The 19717-nt window shown below is 48.1% G+C and overlaps 1 protein-coding gene across 1 annotated transcript in view; it reads left to right on the plus strand.

The window, feature by feature from the left end:
* Positions 1-19717, plus strand: part of KRI1 (KRI1 homolog) — a 129974-nt gene that overhangs the window by 31024 nt on the left and 79233 nt on the right. The window contains exons 2-3 of the mRNA XM_086961880.1: positions 17309-17382; positions 18677-18782. Coding sequence (XP_086818006.1) covers positions 17309-17382; positions 18677-18782 — 180 coding nt within the window. The remainder of the gene's footprint in view (positions 1-17308; positions 17383-18676; positions 18783-19717) is intronic.

A 19717-nucleotide genomic window follows, 5' to 3' on the forward strand; every position in this document is an offset into this window, starting at 1 on the left:
ATGTTGGGCAACACCCTCAAAGGCTTTGATCAAATCTGCCCCCTCCACTGTTAAATCTAAACACTTCCAAACCTGCTGTTCATTATCTGAGATTAACGCTCTATAAAAAGCTCACCATTGATGTGGGCCCATCAGAGTCTCCTTCCTTGGTCGTTGGCACTTATCGTGCCACTGGCCCCCATTCGCAAGGAATGCTTGTTCAGGTTTGGGTCCCTGATCGACAGGACCAGGGGATTGTGATCATTAAAAATACTGACCTCTATGTTAAAACCTGAAATCCAACACTTTAACGTGTTGGTAACCAAAAAAAATCAATAAGATTCCCTTCCCCTAAGTTGGATGGACCGTTCTACCCTCCCCCACTCTAATGTAGTCCATAGTGTATGTGAGGGCGTGTATGGCCAGCACCTTACTTAGCTCTCTTCCCTTCCTGGTATGCTCCAAGTGCAATCCCTCTTCCAATGGGCATGAGGACCAGTCCACCTAGCTAATTTTCAAGTGGGGGCACAGATGGCAATTGAAATCACCCAGTAGCACCAACTGGGACCATCGCCCCTTGCTCTTGTATTCCTGCCAACCGGCACTCCAACTCAACCAGTCTTATTAACACCTTGGCTGCTTTGACTTTTCCCCTCCTGTGCTGATGATCTGTAAATCCCATTGTTTATGACGAGCTCAGCTAGTCATGAGCACACGAACAGTGTACTGCATGACGAGCTCAGCTCGTCATGAGCATGGAAGGGGTTAAGGTCTGTCCCACTACAATGGCATTATAAAATGTAATAAAAATTATTTTTAGGCCCTTATTGAGATATCTGATCCCTTGCATAACATCCGAATCCCAACCCAAGTCATCCCACCTCCCCTGTAACCTCAAATCCACATATGTGATGAAACCTCCCCTAACTCTCCCAGAGGCTGCCTTACGTGCTGGTACAAAGTACATTTTGTATCCTTCTAAAGCAAACGCACTGATGTTCACCTCCCACGTTTCCTGTAGGCAAATGACATGGAATTTCTTTATATAAGCTAACCAGTCATGTTTTTTTTTATTTTGGAAGATAGTCCTGCTATGGTCCAGGAGATTATCTCAGTCACCCTGTCTTGGGCCGACTGGACTCTCTAACCTGGAACAGATATTGGCACTAGGGGATTCATAGGGTACTCAGGAATTCTCCACGGCGCCCCTCTCCCTTCCCATACCAGATCTCACAGTAGTGACTGATACGTCACTCGTGGAATGAGGCGGCCATGTGGGAGAGGTGGAGATCAGAGGACACTAGTCCCCAGTAGAATCAGAACTCCACATCAACTCTGCTCTGTGCAGTCCCACTAGCATTTAAAGAATTTATTTCCTTTGTCAAGGGGAAGTTGGGGCAGGTGTTCACGGACAACACCGCCGTGTGGTACTGCATCAAGCAGGGTGGGGTGGGGTCGTGGACCATTTGCCAAGAGGCCCTGTGCCTCTGGACATGGCTGGAACAGCATGGCATTACACTAGTGGTTCAACACCTGGTAGGTTCTCTGAATGCCAGGGACTCAGTCATTGGTGCCTACCGGATCACAAATGATGTCTCCAGCTGAAGGTGGCTCAAGGTCCCTTTCAGCCGTAGGTAGGGTCTTGGGTAGATCTGTTCGTCTCCGAAGAGAACAGGCAGTGTCAGCATTATTGCACCTTGGAGTTTACAAGCTGGATATCGCTCGGCGACACTTTTTGTCTGTAGTGGAGCACAGGCCTCCTGTACGCCTTCCCGCCCATACCACACCTGTCCAGAGTTCTCAAGAAGATCAGGAACGACCAAGCCCAAGTCATTCTTGTGGCTCTGAACTGGGCGCTGAGTTTGGTATCTTGAGCTTCTGAAAATGAGCATCGATCTTCCAATCGGGCTGCTCCTTCGGAAAGACATTCTGTCACAGTAGCAAGAGAGGGTGCGCCACGCCGATGTGTCAACTCTCCGCCTCCTTGCGCGGATATTGAGTGGTGACCGTTGATGGTTGTACAGTTATTTTGGCGGCCCACCACCAAAATGGTATATGCCTGCCGGTGGCAAATTTGTAAAAATGGTGTATAGAAAAGTCTATCGCCCCTCTTTCTGCCTCTCTTTGTGATATTCTTCTCTTTATTCTTACCCTTGCCCAGCAGGGCTCCGCTCTGGGCACTGTCTAGGGTTATCTTGCTGCTCTGTCCGCTTTCCTACGACTGCCTGATCAACCCTCTTTATTAAAGTCCCCTATTTTAAATAGGTTCCTGAAAGGGCTTGTACATATGTTTCCCCCTACTTCCTTCATTATGCCTCAGTGGGATCTGAACCTGGTTCTGTAGTAGGGGATCTCTGTGTATAGTCATAATCTAGTGAATAGTCCCGCCCGTGTGCGTGGACCCCGGAGCAATCAAAAATAATCTCTTAAGGTGTCGAAAAATGCAGAACTGCACAGACACTTAAGAGAGAATTAAAGACAGATAATGCAGCCTATAAAACCAGGCTACACTGTCCAGTACTTCAGCCAGAAATTCAACCAAAAATCTACAAACAGCAAAGTCTGTCCAGATTTCCCTTGCTTCAGCAGCAAAAACCCTCTGGAATGATAGAGAGGAAGACCTGGACAGACAAGCCCCATAGGCTGCCATTATGTGGCTCAAAACAGGATACTGTGCCTTTAAGAGAACTTTCCAGAACTTCACAGTATCCCAGAATGCACTGCAGGTCCCTTTTACTTTCAGTTCTTTTTTCCGGCTCCTGCAAGCAGGACCCTGGAGCATTGAGCTTTCTCTTTTCAAGGGTTTATTGGTGATTTTTCACTTTTGTTTCGAATTGAGTGCTTTCTAAAGTGTTTTAGTGCTTATCTTCTTGGTTTTTGCACTTTTTTGATGTCAAATATGCCTGCATTATTTGACAAATGTCCGGAGTGCTCCAGGAAGAAGGCAAAATCAGATCCCCCATGAGGTGTGTATCCTCTGCCTTCTCTCTTCCTATGTCCCAGAGGAGTGTGTGATTTGTCAGGGCTTCTCTGGTAGGACCCTGAAGGACAGAAAGAAGATCAGGCTTCAGGGCCTTGAGGAAAGAAGACTGAAGGCGCAAGGTGGGTCTGGAGGGGCTTCCTCTGCCCTTGCTGAGGCCTCTGGGGGGCTCCCCAGGGGCAGGAAGACCAGCAAGCGTCCCCATTCTCGGTCTGGGTCAATTGCACAGACTATGGCGCCGAGAGGGATGACTACAGTCTGTTCCCCCCGTCTGGGGCGAAGCGACGTCGAAGGAATTGAACAGACCGCCGTCGAAGTCTCCTGTGACTATTTCGTCGTCGTCCTTGTCGAAGTCATTGTCGAGTGATCGACGTCGAAAAAGGCCCGGCGTAGGCGCTCGCCGTCGAGGCGACACCGCCGTTCACCGTTGGCGTAAAGGAGAAGATCGTCGCCGAGGGGATCCTCGTCGAGGTGCAGATCGCCGTCGAGGTGCAGATCACCGTCGAGGCGCAGGAGGTCGCTGTCGAGGCGCAGGAGGTCGCTGTCGAGGCGCAAGAGGTAGTCGTCGTGGAAGAGGTTGCCGTCGAGGTGTAGACACTCGCCCTCGAGGGGGAGATGGTCGACGCCGAGTAAAAGACGCTCGACGTCGAGGGACCGAAGCTCGCCGTCCGGTCGCCGTTCTTCGACGCCAAAGAGACGTGGAAGGAGGCCTGATGCCATGGGAGGTTCACCAATGTCCCAGGCTGAAAAGGAAGGCGGATCACCGGGCTCGGTGTACTCCGAGGTGTATACCCCGTCACATAGCCCGGTTACACCTCCGCCTCCATTGCCGAGGGGTCTCCCTCCGAGGGCCCCTACCCCTCCTCCTTTACTACCACTTCCGCAACCCGGACCTCGACCTCAGTTGCCAAAGAAGCCACCTCTGGTCCCTCCGAGGTCAGTCTCACTGCCCAGACTTCCAACCCCTCCCAAGGGGACTCCTAAGCCGAAGGCCCCGGCCAAACCAAATACGCCCGCTCCGGTGGAACCGGCAGATCGACCGAGGCCTAGGAAGTCGAGATCGCGCTCCGGACGGAGAGGAAGATCGAGGAGTTGATGTAGATCCTCCACTAGATCAAGACGTCGCCATAGGAGGCGGGGATCCAGGTCCCGCACGGACTCCTCCAGGACAAGATCCTATTCACCGACCTTGTCGGACTCCCCAGGGACAAATGTGTCTCCGGTGGACAACATCAGCATGTTCCAGGAGGTTCTCCTGAGGGGCGCTACAAAATTGGGAATCACGGTGACGGCTCCAACACCCACAACATCCGTGATCTTTGAAACGCTTCACAAGAAGCATTTGTCTCGCCCTCTTCTACCACTAGTGCCAGGTTTGGTAGAACCTGCGGAGGAGCTGTTCCTCACACCAGCGGTGGTGAAGGCCGCTCCCTCCCGACTTCTGAAGGAGTACAGGGCCCCGGATTCGGACCCGGCCTTTCTGCGGACAGATCCGGTACCCGACTCTGTTATAGTGACGGCGGCCAGGAAGTTACACTTTACCTCCCCGTCCTCAACCGTGCCGCCCGATAAGGAAAGCCGATGGATCGACTCGGCTGGAAGGAAGGCTTGTGGGACTGCATCCACGGCCATGAAGGCCTCCAGTGATGCTGCGTTGCTGCGGCGGTACGATCGTGCCCTGTGGGACTCCCTGCAACAGTTCACGGACCTTCTGCCACGAGACAAGAGGGAGGACTTCCAAGAGATCCTCAAAGGGGGGATGCTGGTGTCAAACCAGGTCAGCAGCACAGCTGCGGATATCTCTCTATTGGCTTTCCATGGGTACTGTCATGGGATCAACCAGCGGCGCCATGCTTGGCTCAGGCTCACATCACTCAAGCCGGAGGCCCAGCAGCGGGTGGCCAATCTGCCCTTTTCCGGGGAAACCCTGTTCGGAAAGCATGCCGATGATGAGATGGCCCGCATGAAGGTGGAGGCAGAGACCCTGACTGCTGTGGGCTTGGAGAAGCCCAAAGAAAAGAAGTCCTACCGCCCGTTCCAGAGACGGTTCGGTGCACAGGGAAGAGGACGAGGGCAGTCTTCAGGACAGCAGCAGCAACAACAACAACAACAGCAGTTCCGGAGACCCTTCCAAAAGAGTCAGAAGGGTAGAGGGGGACAGCAGTCCTCTACAGTGAACAAGGGCCCGGCCGGGTCGCGACCCTGAGCTGTTACTTCCCCTTCATCCGTTACCTGCTCCGGTGGGGGGGAAGCGTTCAATTTTTTCTGGCAGAGTGGAGAAAAATTACTCCGGACAAGTGGGTGCTGATTATTGTTTGCAATGGATACAGTCTTCGATTCACCAGCCCGCCTCCATCGATTCCTTCGGTCAGCTCGCAGTATCAACTGCGCGAGCTCCAGGCGCAGGCCGATATCCTGTTAAGGAAAAGGGCGATAGAAGACGTACCTCTGTCTCAAAGAGGAAGAGGTCTGTACTCCCGGTTCTTCCTGGTTCGCAAGAAGGACAAGAACGAGTTCAGGCCCATTCTGGACTTGCGACAGGCAAACAAGTCTATTCGCAGAGAGAAGTTTTGCATGCTGTCGTTGCATCAGATTTATCCTCAGCTGCAACAGGGAGACTGGCTATGGGCAATAAAACTACAGGATGCGTACTTCCATGTGCCCATTGCACACAAACACAGGAAGTTCCTGCGATTTCAAGTCGGCACCAATCATTATCAATACAAAGTACTGCCATTCGGGCTGAAGTCTGCGCCCGGGACATTCTCGAAGTGCATGGCAGTGGTAGCAGCACACCTGAGGAAGAACAAGGTGTTTGTCTACCCGTACCTGGACGATTGGTTGATCAAGGCCTCCTTCTTCTCGGAAGCTCAGGCACACTTCCAGAAGACGTGCGTTCTCTTGAACAAGCTGGGGTTGCACATCAACATGTCCAAGTCTGTCCCGACTCCAGTCCAGTGCATTCAGTACTTGGGAGCCACCATCAATACGCTGTCAGCAAGCGTGTCTCCTTCGGAGGAGCGAAGATTATCACTCCTTCACCATCTACAACAGTGAGGACGTTGTTTTCTTTACTGGGATCGATGGCCTCCTGTATCTTCCTAACGCCACACGCACGACTGCACATGAGACCGTTGCAGGAGTGCTTGGAGGATCAGTGGGATCAGAGGAAAGGGTCTTGGGACGACAAGATACGACTGTCTCTGCATGCTCTTCAGTTTCTGAGGTGGTGGTGTTCAGCGGAGAATCTCCTCAGAGGGGTTCCCTTCCACAAGGACATTCCCACTCAGATTATCGTGACGGATGCTTCTCTCCAGGGCTGGGGAGCGCACTCCGGAGACTTACAGATTCAAGGAACGTGGTCACCGATGGAGTCCACGTATCACATCAACTTCCTGGAACTCAGAGCTGTTCACTTGGCACTAAAGGCCTTTCATCCGTCCTTTCAGACCAACTCTCTGCTTGTGCAGACGGACAATACGACCACGATGTATTACCTCAACAAGCAGAGGGGCTCGAGATCACGCGCACTGTCGCAGGAGGCGCAGGCGATCTGGCACTGGCTTCTGGCCAGAGGACTGACGATAACGGCTACCCATCTGCCAGGTGTGCAGAATGTTCAGGCGGACGCACTGAGCAGACTGATTCAGGAAAACCACGAATGGGTCATAACCAACGAAGTACTAGGAGAAGTCTTCGCAAGGTGGGGGACTCCAGACATAGATCTGTTCGCCACCGCCGAAAACCGCAAATGCCGAGACTTCGCCTCCAGGTACTACCAGCAGGGGACGCTGGGGAATGCGTTATTGTTAGACGGGACCTGGAGGGTCGGCCGAGGACAAGGGGAGAGGTCTCCGGGGAGAGCCGTCTCCAGCGATCGTACAGACAAGTAACTTCCCCCCCACAGATGGACACCACACAAAGATAAGATTTAACGTTCTTTATAAGCAATCTTGAGGTACGGTAGAATGGTACAAGGAGGTCTGGACTCAGGGGTCCCCTCGATTCTAGTCTCTTGGATGGGAAAGGGGGTAGCGGGACAGTCTTATTACCAATATGGTAGTTGCGATGAGATGATGGGTAGCTCACAATCCTCGAGCTCGGCGTTCTAGGAGGACGGGCCGCGGCAGCGCCAGCAGGTCCCGGGGAGATCGAAGGTGGCAACGGTCAGCGGCAGCGCCAGCAGGTCCCGACGAAGATGGTAGTTACAACGGGCCGCGGCAGCGCCAGCAGGTCCCGACGAGGATGAAGGTTGCAGGATGACAGTTCACAAGGCAGGGCTGCGGCAGCGCCAGCAGTCCGTCAAGGATGAGTTCTTCTCGGTGTCTCTCGACTCCAGGATACCACTGCCTTCCTGCTCTGGAGCTGCCCCAGTTATAGGTCTGGCGGCCTTTGATGTCCGGACCCTCGCACTTGGAGGTCGGGAGGTCCGGGATGAGGGAGTCCAGACACCCAGCAGGGGGGTGGAGCCAGCGCCCGGGGAGGTTGGGGGCGATCGGCACCTGGCGGGGGAGAGCCATCGACACTTCTTCCTCCCATTGACCTGCCAAGTGGTCCGTTCACCTCCTGGGTGGATGGTGGTGCCGGGATGTCGGGGCCTGGCCAGGCCCAGGGTTGGGGTCGAGCTGAGGCCATGCGGCCTCGTGGTGCAGTGTCCAAGATGGTGGCCGGGCCGGGCAATGGTGCTGACGGTGGCCCGGGCCCGTGATACAGAGATGTCCGGGGGCAGGAGTCCCGTAGGGGACGGAGTGCGGGTTGCTTCTGTGGGTGGCACCTGGAGAGCCGGTGTCCGGGCCCTGTCATGCGGGGAGGGAGCGAGTCCTTCATGTGGCCTGTCCAACAGTTATGGATCAACTGGTCGAACAGCTTTCTGTACGCTTTTCCACCCATTCTCCTGATTCCGGCGGTGCTCATCAAGCTGTCCCAGTCCAGGGCACGGATGATCCTGATTGCCCCGGAATGGCCCAGACAGTGATGGTTCACGGACCTGCTTCACCGGTCTCTCCTTCCGCACATACGGCTGCCGTGCTGGCCGGACCTTCTCACGAAGTTCGGGGGCAGTTGTTGCGGACCCCCACGCAATTTGTATGAGTTAAATTTCAATTATTAAAACAGTAATTCGAAAAAAATACACACGTGTGCACACAAAACAAATACTCAAAGTACTAAGAATTTTGGAGCCAGATGTACGACCATTTCATTTAGCGCCTCGCAATTGGCGAGACATTGCGAGTGGCAAATTGCGAGTCGCTAAATGAAATGTTCAACAGTGTGTTTAACACTGTTTGAGATTTCCAATGGGGTCGCGAATTGTGAGGTTCATTAATATTAAATGAGCCTCTCGCAATTTGCAAGCCCATTGGGAATTCCTGCCCTCCCAGCGATGGTGGCCTGCTGGGCTCTGCAGGCCACCATGTGTCGGATTGCTTTTAAATAAAGCAGTTAAAAAAAAATGCAGCCTGTTTACCATGCATTTAAAAAAAAAAGAAAATGAAACGTTTTGTTATCATTTTCTAAGGGCAGGCAGCGGTCCCTGGGACCACTGCCTGCCCTTAAAAAGTAATTTTGCATGCATTTGCAAAGGAGATAGGATCCCCTGGGGACCCCTTCCCATTTGCGAATGCATTACCATCTACTTGAAGTAGGTGGTAATTGTGACTCTTTTGCGACCGCAAACATATGTACATGGTTTTGAGACTCGCTATTTGGAAGGGAATGCCCCTTCCAAATAGCAAGTTGCAAAACTTATTTAGAGAGTCGCAAACAAATTGCGACTCGCGAAATGGGCTATGTACATGGTCCAATAGGTTTTTGCATGCGCAAACGGGTTTGCGAACCCGTTCGCGCATATAAAAACAGATCGTACATCTGGCCCTTAGTATTTTATATTAAAGTAATAGCCCCTCTGTCACATGTATTTCATTTGTTTCATTGCATCTCTCATGCCATTGTAGGATATCAGAGCACTTTACATAACACACATATAGAGACATTCAATCATACATGTAAATCAGTGTGTACATAAAATGTTTAAAGAGTGGTTGGTCTGGAAAAGCACAATCTCAGGAATCAGAACATAACACAGTGGCTAGCATTGACTTTAACATTAAAAATGTATTTCCACCCAAATATATCTTTTCAGCAGCTCAGGATAATTAATAACTGGGGCAAAATATAAGTTACTAACTGGTACCATGCAGTTTTTTCAAGCAGCTCTTGGATGACAGTTTATAGGTCCCTCTGCTAGATTACGATTGTCACTTTTAAAGTGCACAGTAACAAAAGAATCTCTGTGACAAAAGCAGTAACCACGAACCTAGGCACATAAAATACTGCTTTTTAAGGTGCATGTTACACGTTCTTTGCAGTAGGCACATTAACCCTCTTTGCTACATTAGTTAAATCAAAGCTGCCACTGAGCAAAACTCTCCTCTCTCCAGCAGGTACATTAATCACTGGCATTCTCTTGACACTTTTATTGTTGCTGGAAAGCTGCTAATTGTTCAAGAAACATTTCTGTGCTTTTAAAACTGTTGCCTACGGACCCCCTGGGAATGTGTCACGGACCCCTGGGGGTCCGCGGACCACAGTTTGGGAAACACTGCACTAGATTATGACTATAACAGAGATACCCATACTACAGAACTGGAGTTACAGGACAGAAACTACTCCTTCTCACTTACCTCATGTGTGGTCCCTTTGAGCCGCTACATAATTGTCCCTTCCGGTTGCTTACTATCAAGACAGCATTTCTAGTGGCAATATCATCTGCCCGGAGGGTGAGTGAGCTGCAGGCTTTATCATCCAAGCCTCCCTATCTTATGATATTTCTGGGTAAGGTGGTGCTTCGCACACCGGCCTCTTTCGTACCTAAAGTGGTGACCCCATTGGCGTGAAGAGAAACGTAGATCCGCGTGCCTGCGTGGTGCCTATATAGTGACCACGACGTCCTATCCGGCGCCAAACAGAATAGAGCCACTCGAAGGCGTGCAGGGGGTACTGCTCTCACAAAAGTTTCAGGGTTCAATCTGATGCCTGGGAAATTTAAGGTAAGGAATATGCAGCTAGATATTGTCTCTACCAGATAATGCGTTGCTGAAAGTAAGTAACTTGTTCGTCAACTAGTTGTAGGTACAATTTGGGATCAACCTAAGCCTTGCAACTCAATGGCAGAGTTGCGTGTCACCTTAAAGCAGAGGCCTTCAAACTTTGGGGCAGGCCTTAAGTGACCTCAGGGGAGGTGCTAGTCTCTGTCCAAGAGAAGAATCATGCTTTGTTTTAAGTGTTAAAAACTTGAACAGCAGTTAGCCACCTTGTGATAGGCCATCACTAACAACTTTTGTCCTTTATATCCTGACTGGGAGTATGTGTAAACAATCAGTGACCTAGCCAATAGGTCTCGCCTTTGGGACCTCCTTATAAGTGTTTAGCCATGCAGCACATTTTCCTGGGTGTTGTTCGCCAGGAATTGAAGAGCTATACAACTGCTACACACTAGTTCAAGTAGTCTGATTTTAAAAAAATATGCTTGCATTAGTAAACATTTATGGACACATTGTAAGACACTTTAAAGCACAAAAACAAGTGTCTTGATGCAAGTCAACAGAGCTATAACATTCTTTATGCGGCCATGTAGAAAGGGGCTTAACAATTCCTCGCTTATGCCGGTGAATTTAAAGGGACGGGCAGGGATATCGCAATTTTGAATAATGTTCAGGGGCAGTACAAGGCTGCTGCAAGCACCGCTGTGCATTGCAACAAAAGCATGTTCATCACATAAGATATTAATATATTTGGCCCAAACATGAGTGTCACATAGGCAATGCTATAATATTGGTGTCCACCATGCAATGTAATGGACATTAAAATGCGGATTAAAATTCAAGTGAAAGGAAGTTGGCGATTTTATAATGAACAAAACACTGTTTTTGTAAGAAAATGCGCAAAGTGCATTGTCATGTTGAGTCCGGCAGATTAACACCAAATATCCACTTGGAGGCTGACCGCTTTGAATTAGTAATTAGAGGGGTCTGATTTACTGTGGGAGATCGGGTGCGAGTGCTGTGATTACTGTTCATCACGTACACAATGCACAGCCAAGAATGAGCAAATATTAACATTGTGCAATTACTCACAGCAATACGCCGATGCAAGCAAACCCTCACGCTTTGATGTTAGTGTCTGTTAGCCGCCTGAGTAAAGGCAAAAAATAAATAATAACCTTTGCTCGCCTTTGATAGGCATTTAAAGAATTTACACAACTGGGAGCCAGCAATGTAAATAAACAGTATGAAAAGAACAAGGCCGATTATTGTTTCTGGAAGCTTAAAGTACACACATAATTATTGCATGTTGCTGCTGTGATTTGACCAACATTTTCAGCATTTTTAATGGTCTCTGATGGACGTCTAATGTACACGCAAGCTCACATACAGAAACCAACGGGTATATTAAAATTCAAGTGAAAGGAAGTTGGCGATTATAATTAACACGCAGTTCTCGCAAGGGAATGCTCAAAGTGCACCGTTGTGTTGACGCCAGCAGATTAATACCAAATATCCACCTGGAGGCAGACAGGGTTGAATTAGCCATTGGATGGTGTTTGATTTATTGTGAAGGAGCTAGCGCGAGTGCTGAGATTGTTGTCACCACCCGTTCAATACACAGCCCAGAATTAGCAAATATTAACGTTGTGCAATTATCACAGCGATATGCAGCTGCAAGCAAACCATGGCGCTTTGATTTTTAGTGTCTGTTAGGCGTGTGACAAAAGAACGGCGAAAAATAGATATTTGCTCACCTTTGATTGGCATGTGAGGTATTTACACAACTGGGAGCCAGCAATGTAAACAAACAGGGTGGGAAGCACGAGGCCAATTATCGTTGTTGAAAACTTAAAGTACACGTGCGTACACCTATATTTATCACATGTTGCTGTGGTGATTTGACCAACAGTTTGAGCATTTCCAGTGGTCTTGGATGGAAGTTTTATGTACATGCCAGCTCACACACAGAAATTAACGCAGAGTCAATCATATAGTGTGCCTCCGATGTCGGAATCATGAGCACCATTTAAATGTCCGAATCACTGAAATAAAAGGAGGACAGAGTTCAAAGCCCTGGTGGAAACAAAAGAGAGCACTAAGAGTAAACACTGTTTAATAACTCTTACCCAGCATGTGGACAAGCAGAGGATTAGACACCAGGACTTGAAAGGGGAAACGAAAATGAATGAGTGGTGTACATGCGTTGTACTGGTGAAACGAGGAAAAGTGTATCGCGCTGTGTGTAATCTGACACATGAGGAATGCAGCTGCCACCCTGCCCGCCACTGCTCGCTCCCGCAAACAAAACGAGTGAACATTTGCAAAAGAGGTGGGACATGCGCTCGCCTTTAGCCATTTGCAGGCTACAAAAACAAAATGACACACCAACCCAATGCGTGGGGAGAGTCAGACCCACACAGGGAAGTATAGAGTGCTTACAAGAAGCCTCGCAGAGCAGCGCATGCATGCTGGCTCAGGCTCGACCTAAAAAGGGGTAACCGAGCTTAACTGATATGTTTAGATATATTTAAACATTGGCAATTTAGCAGAATAATTGTAAACAAATTGAGGGGGGTCCCAAGTGTTTTTTTTTTTTGTTTGTTTGTTTTACAGTGGGAGCAGCATTAAGATGTTTGAAGACAGCTGACTTTAAGGGAAGCTCTGTGGAGACGAAGATTGAGTTGAACTTTAGTGCCCCTTAACCCCAAATATAATTGGCCACCCAGTTTTATTCTTTTCTGTATTAAAGATTTAGCGATTGTACAGTGGGCAAAACGGTCTTGAAACATTGTGGGGGCTTCCATTACAGTATACTGAGCACATGGCATGCAAAACCTTTTCCAGGTGCCAATATTATTCAAAGCGTTGATTCTGAAAGTTATATTAGTAAGGGGGGGGGGGGAGGAGCAATAAAACAAATTATCAGAGAAACAAATGGCATAGTCGTAGGAGTATGACAGACGTGTATAATTCACTGCATCACATCAGAGGATGACAGCGAACAACATAGTTAAGGAACATTGCGATTATGTGATAGAGTAGTATTGGTGGTCTAATTGCAGTGCAGCGCTGGATGTTCTATTGTGATGGACCAGGTACATCATCAGCAAGCCTCACCCCAGGTGCCAGAGTGCTCAGAAATTGCATCAGTGGGAGCCAAATGTCTTTTGGCCCTGATTGTATGGGCATTAATTCCCTGTAAACGGTGAGCTGGTCCTGGCAATAAACCACACCTGCGAGCCAGTCAGTTACCTGTGGCAAAGTGCAGTGTCCCCACCTCATTGCTACTGTGCGCTTAGCTAAAAGTAGGAATAGCGCAGTCACCCTACACCCCTCCGAAGGTACGTTTTGCACGAATCCCAATAGTGCCACCGGGGGGAGTGCTCAAGATGGCATCCCAAAATGCTATCAAGTGTAGTAAAAAATCTCCCAGTACACAGAGATGCCCTGCCTTGACTGGGCCAAATGCAAGAAGGCGGCGTCTGATAGATGGCAACAGTTACAACTGGAGTTCATACCAAGTCCCATTCTCACTGGGGTATAATATAGTCTGTGAATACATTTAAAGTGGATAAGTTCGATAGTTAGGGGACAGAGCAGGTACATGCGTGCAGCAGTAATGCCATTGGGCATCAGTCAGTGGTGGTGTGATGTCAGTAGCCCAGGCTGCCTTGATGTTCCGGATGTGTATTGGTTCCGATGTTTGCACGCTGTTGTATAGTTTTGTGACAAGCTTACGTGATGAGGCAGAAGTAAGAAACAATTCTAGCACCTGAAATGTGGACGGAGCATTGGGGAATTAAGTATGTAATGCCCGAATAGCTGTGCCCAATTGGTAATATGCAAATGTTTCAAGCAGTGTCGGCCTGAAAAATGTCCTGTAGTGCTATAAATGTACTCAAATGAGCAAGGGTCCTGCTGGGCCTATCTCCCTACCCAAAGCGACAGGCCGGTGCCTCCCGTCCAAAATAATGCAGTTCCCGATGAGCGGCGTCCTCGTATTCTATTAATCTGTCACGTATGTCCGCAAGCAGCTGCTGGTCGTGCCTAGCATTAAAGCGAGTCTCCAGGTCTCGAATGTCACGCTCCAGACGTGACAAGTCCCTGAGTAGCGCAAAGTACCCTGCCTGCTTAGCATTGCAGGCCCCCCTAATGACCACCTTGAAGGCCTCCCATACTTTTTATTTTTTAACAGAGTTCTATACAGCGCGAACCTGACCCGAATCGGGTATCGGAGCGCTTTACATAGCACCAGTTGCATTACATGAGAACACATTCATTTTTGCTTGGCACGGGGAGAACAAGTGATATGCCCAGAATCACAGGATGTTCAGCGTCATTGCCGAGACTCAAACCCTGTTCCCCAGGTTCGAGGTTGACTACCCTAGCCGTTAGGCCAACTCCTCTCCCCATATGTTAAAGTATTCCTCAATCGTCGCTTGTATATAATTGCGGAACACCTGATCGCAAAGCGTTCCCGGGGGGAGCAGCCATAAAAACGCCTGGGAAGGAGAATCCGGCAAGGAAAGTTCTAACAGGACCGGCGCATGATCAGAAAGCGCACGCAGTAAGTGGCATTCGCACACCAACCACGATGCTGCGTCTCGCCAAATGAGCCAATAATCCAGCTGCAACTACGTTGTGTGTGCTGTATTTATACAGGTCCTTTATTCCAGGACTGCGTGTCCAGTGCGCCAGATATCCCTCAAATCGAACTCCTGCATAATAAGGAGCAATTGAGCCGCTGCAAGAGGGTGTGGTCGCCTAGCGTCGCTGGCCCTGTCCAGCTCAGGATTAAGAATTACATTGAACTTTCCCTCCCTACAGGGTTGCACCCAGTCCCAGCGCCTCCCCTTTTTGCCAAATCTCAGTGAAGAATTGGGGATCATCAGTGTTGGGCCCATATATAGCAAGTATCGTGACTGGGTGTCCCTATAGGTCACCCGCTAGTAGCGCATACCTACCCTGTACTTCAAGTCTGACCGTATGCATCTTCCACGCCAGTCCCCTTCTATCCACAGTCGCCACACTGCAACTATAATTGGCGTACGTAGCAACGCAATGTTCACCTAGCCATCCCGATCTAAGTCTGGTGGAGGTGCTTTCTGTGAGATGAAGCTCTTGTAGCATAGAAATATCTATAGAGTGTTTGTGTAAATATGTAAAGAATTGGCGTGCCTTACGACTGTCTTTAGGACCACAAATTTTCAATGTTAGTAATTTAATGGTGTGCATAAGAGCGAAAAAGTACTTTTGGGAAATCAAACGCACATCATCAAGTGTGTAAAGAGCCTAATGGCGTTGAATGGAAAAAATGCAGATGCTAAATAACTCAATAACCCCTCCCTCCCACTCCCAGTGCAACCCACCCAACTTGGTTGTGAGCAATCCCGACCCATCCAAACCATGCATAAACAATTTATGGGGAAACGTCCTAGGGATCGGTGAGAAATCAGGCGAACACCCCTTACCATGTGAGGCAGGATGTCAGAGTCCAGGATATCCATGGGCTATATTTGAGGGCTGACAATAGGAAAGAGCACATTACATAAAATAAATATCTGTGTGAGGATGCGAACAGCATATGCACTAATATTCAAACCCGGGTTAGAACATCATAAGCAGTTACATTAGCAATGCATAAAAATTGTTGCTTGTAGAGAAGCAGACAGAAAACAACAATAATTTCAATTGGTAATGGAAAAGTGAAAGCATCAGTCATCGTTCAGGGAGCACATATTCTCTGCAGTAGGGGAAGTTCAGGGGGTTCCCGAAACTTGGGAATGGGTTTAGCGAGTTTCAGAGCAGTCTTTGCATTCGAGAAAAAATGTAATTTGCCCCTCTGAAACCTCCATGTCATTTTCGGCGGGGTATAGCATGGTATATGGGTTCCGCGTCGCTTGAAGCATCTTTTTGGCCGAGAGGAAATTCCGGCAGGTCGACTGGGCCCTCAAAGTAAAATCAGGGAAGAAGGATAGATTGTTCCCTAGTATTGTAGGGCACCCAGACCAACCGCAGGACAGCATCTCAATCCCGGTAATTTAACAACTGTGCCATGATTGACCTGGCCGGAGCACCGGGAGGAGGCCTGGGTCCCAATGACTGGTGGGCGCAGGAGACTATAAACACCGCAGACAGACTGTCTCCAAAGAGTTCCTGGGGCAGGGTCTCTATAAAGTTTTCCATTTTTGCAGTGTTGATTGACTCCAGAATTCCCGTCATCCTGAGGTTATTGCGGCAGGAGCATGCCTCTAAGTCCTTGTTTTTGGCCCTAATCACCTCGAGCACTTTGTCCATTTTGAGTAGTTGCTCCATGACCTTTACATGCGAGTCATCCATTTCCGAAACCCGTTGTTCCAAGTGGTCAATGGGGTTGTCGTGCTTATCTACACGTTGTTTAACATGGTGTAGCCTGCTAGTAAGGATATCTAACTTGGTGTCTATTTTTTTGAGGCTGGAACAAACTTTAACCAGAATCTCCTTTCATGTCAATATCCTGTTGCGCTCTCCTTCAGAGCATTGTGGCGATGCCCCAGAGTTTGAGCACACGTAGCCATGCCTGGTACTACGCCTGCTTTCAAACTGCAGTTTTATTTGCTTAGTGTCACTTTTTCCCGTATTTGCTAGGAACAGGCAAGGCCCGGGATTAGCTGTAAAAAGTGGAGATGATGATGGGAGAAGCCGGGTTGGCGTCCGGCACTAGAGTTCTACAAAAGTGGATTGTGTGGCATTAAGGAAGTGTTACCGCCAGGAGCAGGAACCAACGGAGCAATCCTGCCACCACCACTGCCCCCACCGCCAATTGTCCAGGGACCATCCCATGCAACAATATGAGGCCAGTCGGTTATCCGAACACACACCCCCAGGCAGGTATCTCTATGACCCTACAGTCTCTGCGGGCTGCAAAGCTACTCCCACGATGCTACTAACGGCTGATGCTCAGGGGCAGTCCCGAGGAGTTGGAAGGGCCCGGCCCCGATAGTTGCCCAGAAGGAGTGTACCGCAAGGTGGCTGCGGGGGGTTAGTCAATCATTGCAGTACCGTACAATAGACCATGCATTTTGATGAAATTTAGACCATGCACAACAAGGATGGACTTAGAGTGCCTAATGATGAAGTCTAGGTACTGTTGTAGAACACAGTGGTGGAAATTGTGTCAACTCAGTTTTGAAGTTGGATACACTTCGATTGTTGGCAAACATTGGGTGGCAACTTTAGTGGGGACGAGTTCACTGTTGACCCAGTACAGCAGTTGACTGCTCTATACACCTGTGGATTCTGACACTTTATTTTTATCTTCCAGTCCGAGACCGCTATGGTGACCTGCAAGAAGCAGAAGACTCCTCAAGTTCATCGTCTGAGGAGGAGGAAACTGTGGTAAGGGTGGTGATAATACCATGACAACCAATAACTGTTGCCATGGGGATCCCAGAAGAGTATTCAGATTTTTTATTTTTGTATGCATGATAAATTGTTATGACTTAATTTTCTCTTCCCTCTTAATCATTGTGGACCATTACTATCAGAAGACTGATAAATCAAAATTGTTCATGTCCTTTACTACCGCATGCAAATCAGGGCGTGGTCATTTCAGCTTTTTTTTAAATCTCATTATACATTTAAAACATTTGACCAACCCAGTTTTGTTTTTTAAATAGATGATTTTAGTTGTATTCAAGTTGTTCAGCCATAGTTGGTTGTAGCAGTTTGAACAGATGCCTTTTATAGGTGAAAGCATTGATATTGTCTACAGTATGTAATTGATGGTTAAATGTTGTATTTGGAATGTACTTGAAATATTTAGGGAGTCATAAAAGTTAGTCTAGAGACTTAAAGATCAGTTTACAAATGCTGAAACACACTAAAGGTGATGGGAGGATGCTTGCAGGAAGTCTAACCACTGGCAATAGCTCGGGGTTGCATTCCATAACGTGTGTTTCATGTACCACCTTAAATGGGATTGGTATGCCCAGACATGCGCCCCTTGTTTACTGTGTCACTGGAACCAAGCTACACCCAACCGAAGAGACCCAATCGGAGCGAAACCAGTCTTAAGTTACTTGTGTTCCAGTTCATAGAGGGCGAGGCTTGGAAGTTTTGACTGGACTGTTTCTATTGTAGCAGGGTAAAAACGGATTTGCAAATAGCTGGCTCTAATCTGAGGTGGCACAGTGGCAACAGGACAGTGGGTTGGGGTCCCAGAACAATTGCCAGCGGTTACTCATTGCAAGCATCCTCCATAACCACCGTTTGCGGTTTTATGTACCTCCCTAAGTGGCCACGGGTATACCCAGGTGTGGGTCCCTTGCTCACTGTGCCACTGGAACAAAGCTACACCCAACTGAAGAGCCCAATCAGGGCAAAACCAGTCTTTGATTGCTTCTGTTCTGGTTCAGAGAGGGCCTGGCTTGGCAGTTCAGGCTGGACTGTTCCTGTTGTTGGAGTAGGGTAAAGGCTAATTTGCATATAGCTGTGCCTAATCTGAGGTGGCATGGTGGGCAGATGAACGATGGTTGGAATGCTACCCAAAGCGATTGCCAGTGGTTAGAGATATTACAAGCATCCTCCCATCACCTTTTGTGGTTTTGTTTACAAATGCTGCTAATCTTTATTTGACCCATGTCCAGTTTCAATCTCTGACACCTTTTTTTCTGCTATATTTTACCCGAAGAGATGGGATCCTAAACTTGATAAGGATTTCTACCGCACGCTTTCCTTGTTGAAGACGAAAGATCCCAGAATCTACCAGCAGGATGTCACTTTTTATCACAATGAAGGTATGTACTACTCTAGTTCCTGTACGAATGACCCTCCTTGCTACAATTACATACCTAAATATATATTTAGGTTCACACCTGTGATTAAACGCACACCACTTTCTTTTTTTTGTTGTTTGCTTTAGAGGTACTTAATGGACTGCTTCCCCTTTATTCCACTGCATTGCACCAATATCTTCCATTGTAAGGAAACCAAGACCTTATTTGACTTTGGGATGGGAGTGCATATATGCTGTCAACCGTCTGTTGAAGTGCATCCCATCTAGTATTCTGCTATTGAACATAGACGCCCCATTCCCCCCCAATTCCCCTTAAACCCAGTGCCAGGAATTACTGTGAAAAGAGGTACAGCTTTAGCTGCAGTTATCATTGCTTGAAATCTCTACCTTAGTTTAAGTACATTAAGATTTTTTTTATTATTAAAAAATCTGACTTTTTTATGAATTAGGGGTGGTGGACCTGAAAAGAACGTTAAGCTCAGATATGTAGATCAACACACTAATTCTCCGAAACCCAGACTAATTTGTATCTCATAAAATAACCCAGGTAATTAACTTGTGTATAAAACAACACTCTATATTGTAATTTATTTAGGTCTGGCCTACAGGCAGCTGTAGGTGTTTACCAGCGTCCTGTTTTCCAAATAATTCTTAATAAACCCATGTGCATGATTTTGGTCATTCCTCTTTATCCATCGGCCTGTTCAAATATCATTCAGATTTGGCTTCTGTCAACCACACCATGCTGCCTGAGGTAGTGAATCAACCTACTTCAGCAAATAGCTTTCCTCACTGTGAATGACAATTTTTGTTGTTCACGTCCACCTAAAAATGAGTCCACTTACGTGCGAAGTTTGGTAGGCCAATCTTGCAGACTTACTAGGGCTGGGAATTTTAATTTAAATTTTAATTGTGGTGTACATTCTAAGTGATCAG

Source organism: Lissotriton vulgaris, chromosome 1_1, assembly GCF_964263255.1.
Source record: "Lissotriton vulgaris chromosome 1_1, aLisVul1.2, whole genome shotgun sequence".
Taxonomy (NCBI): Eukaryota; Metazoa; Chordata; class Amphibia; order Caudata; family Salamandridae; genus Lissotriton; species Lissotriton vulgaris.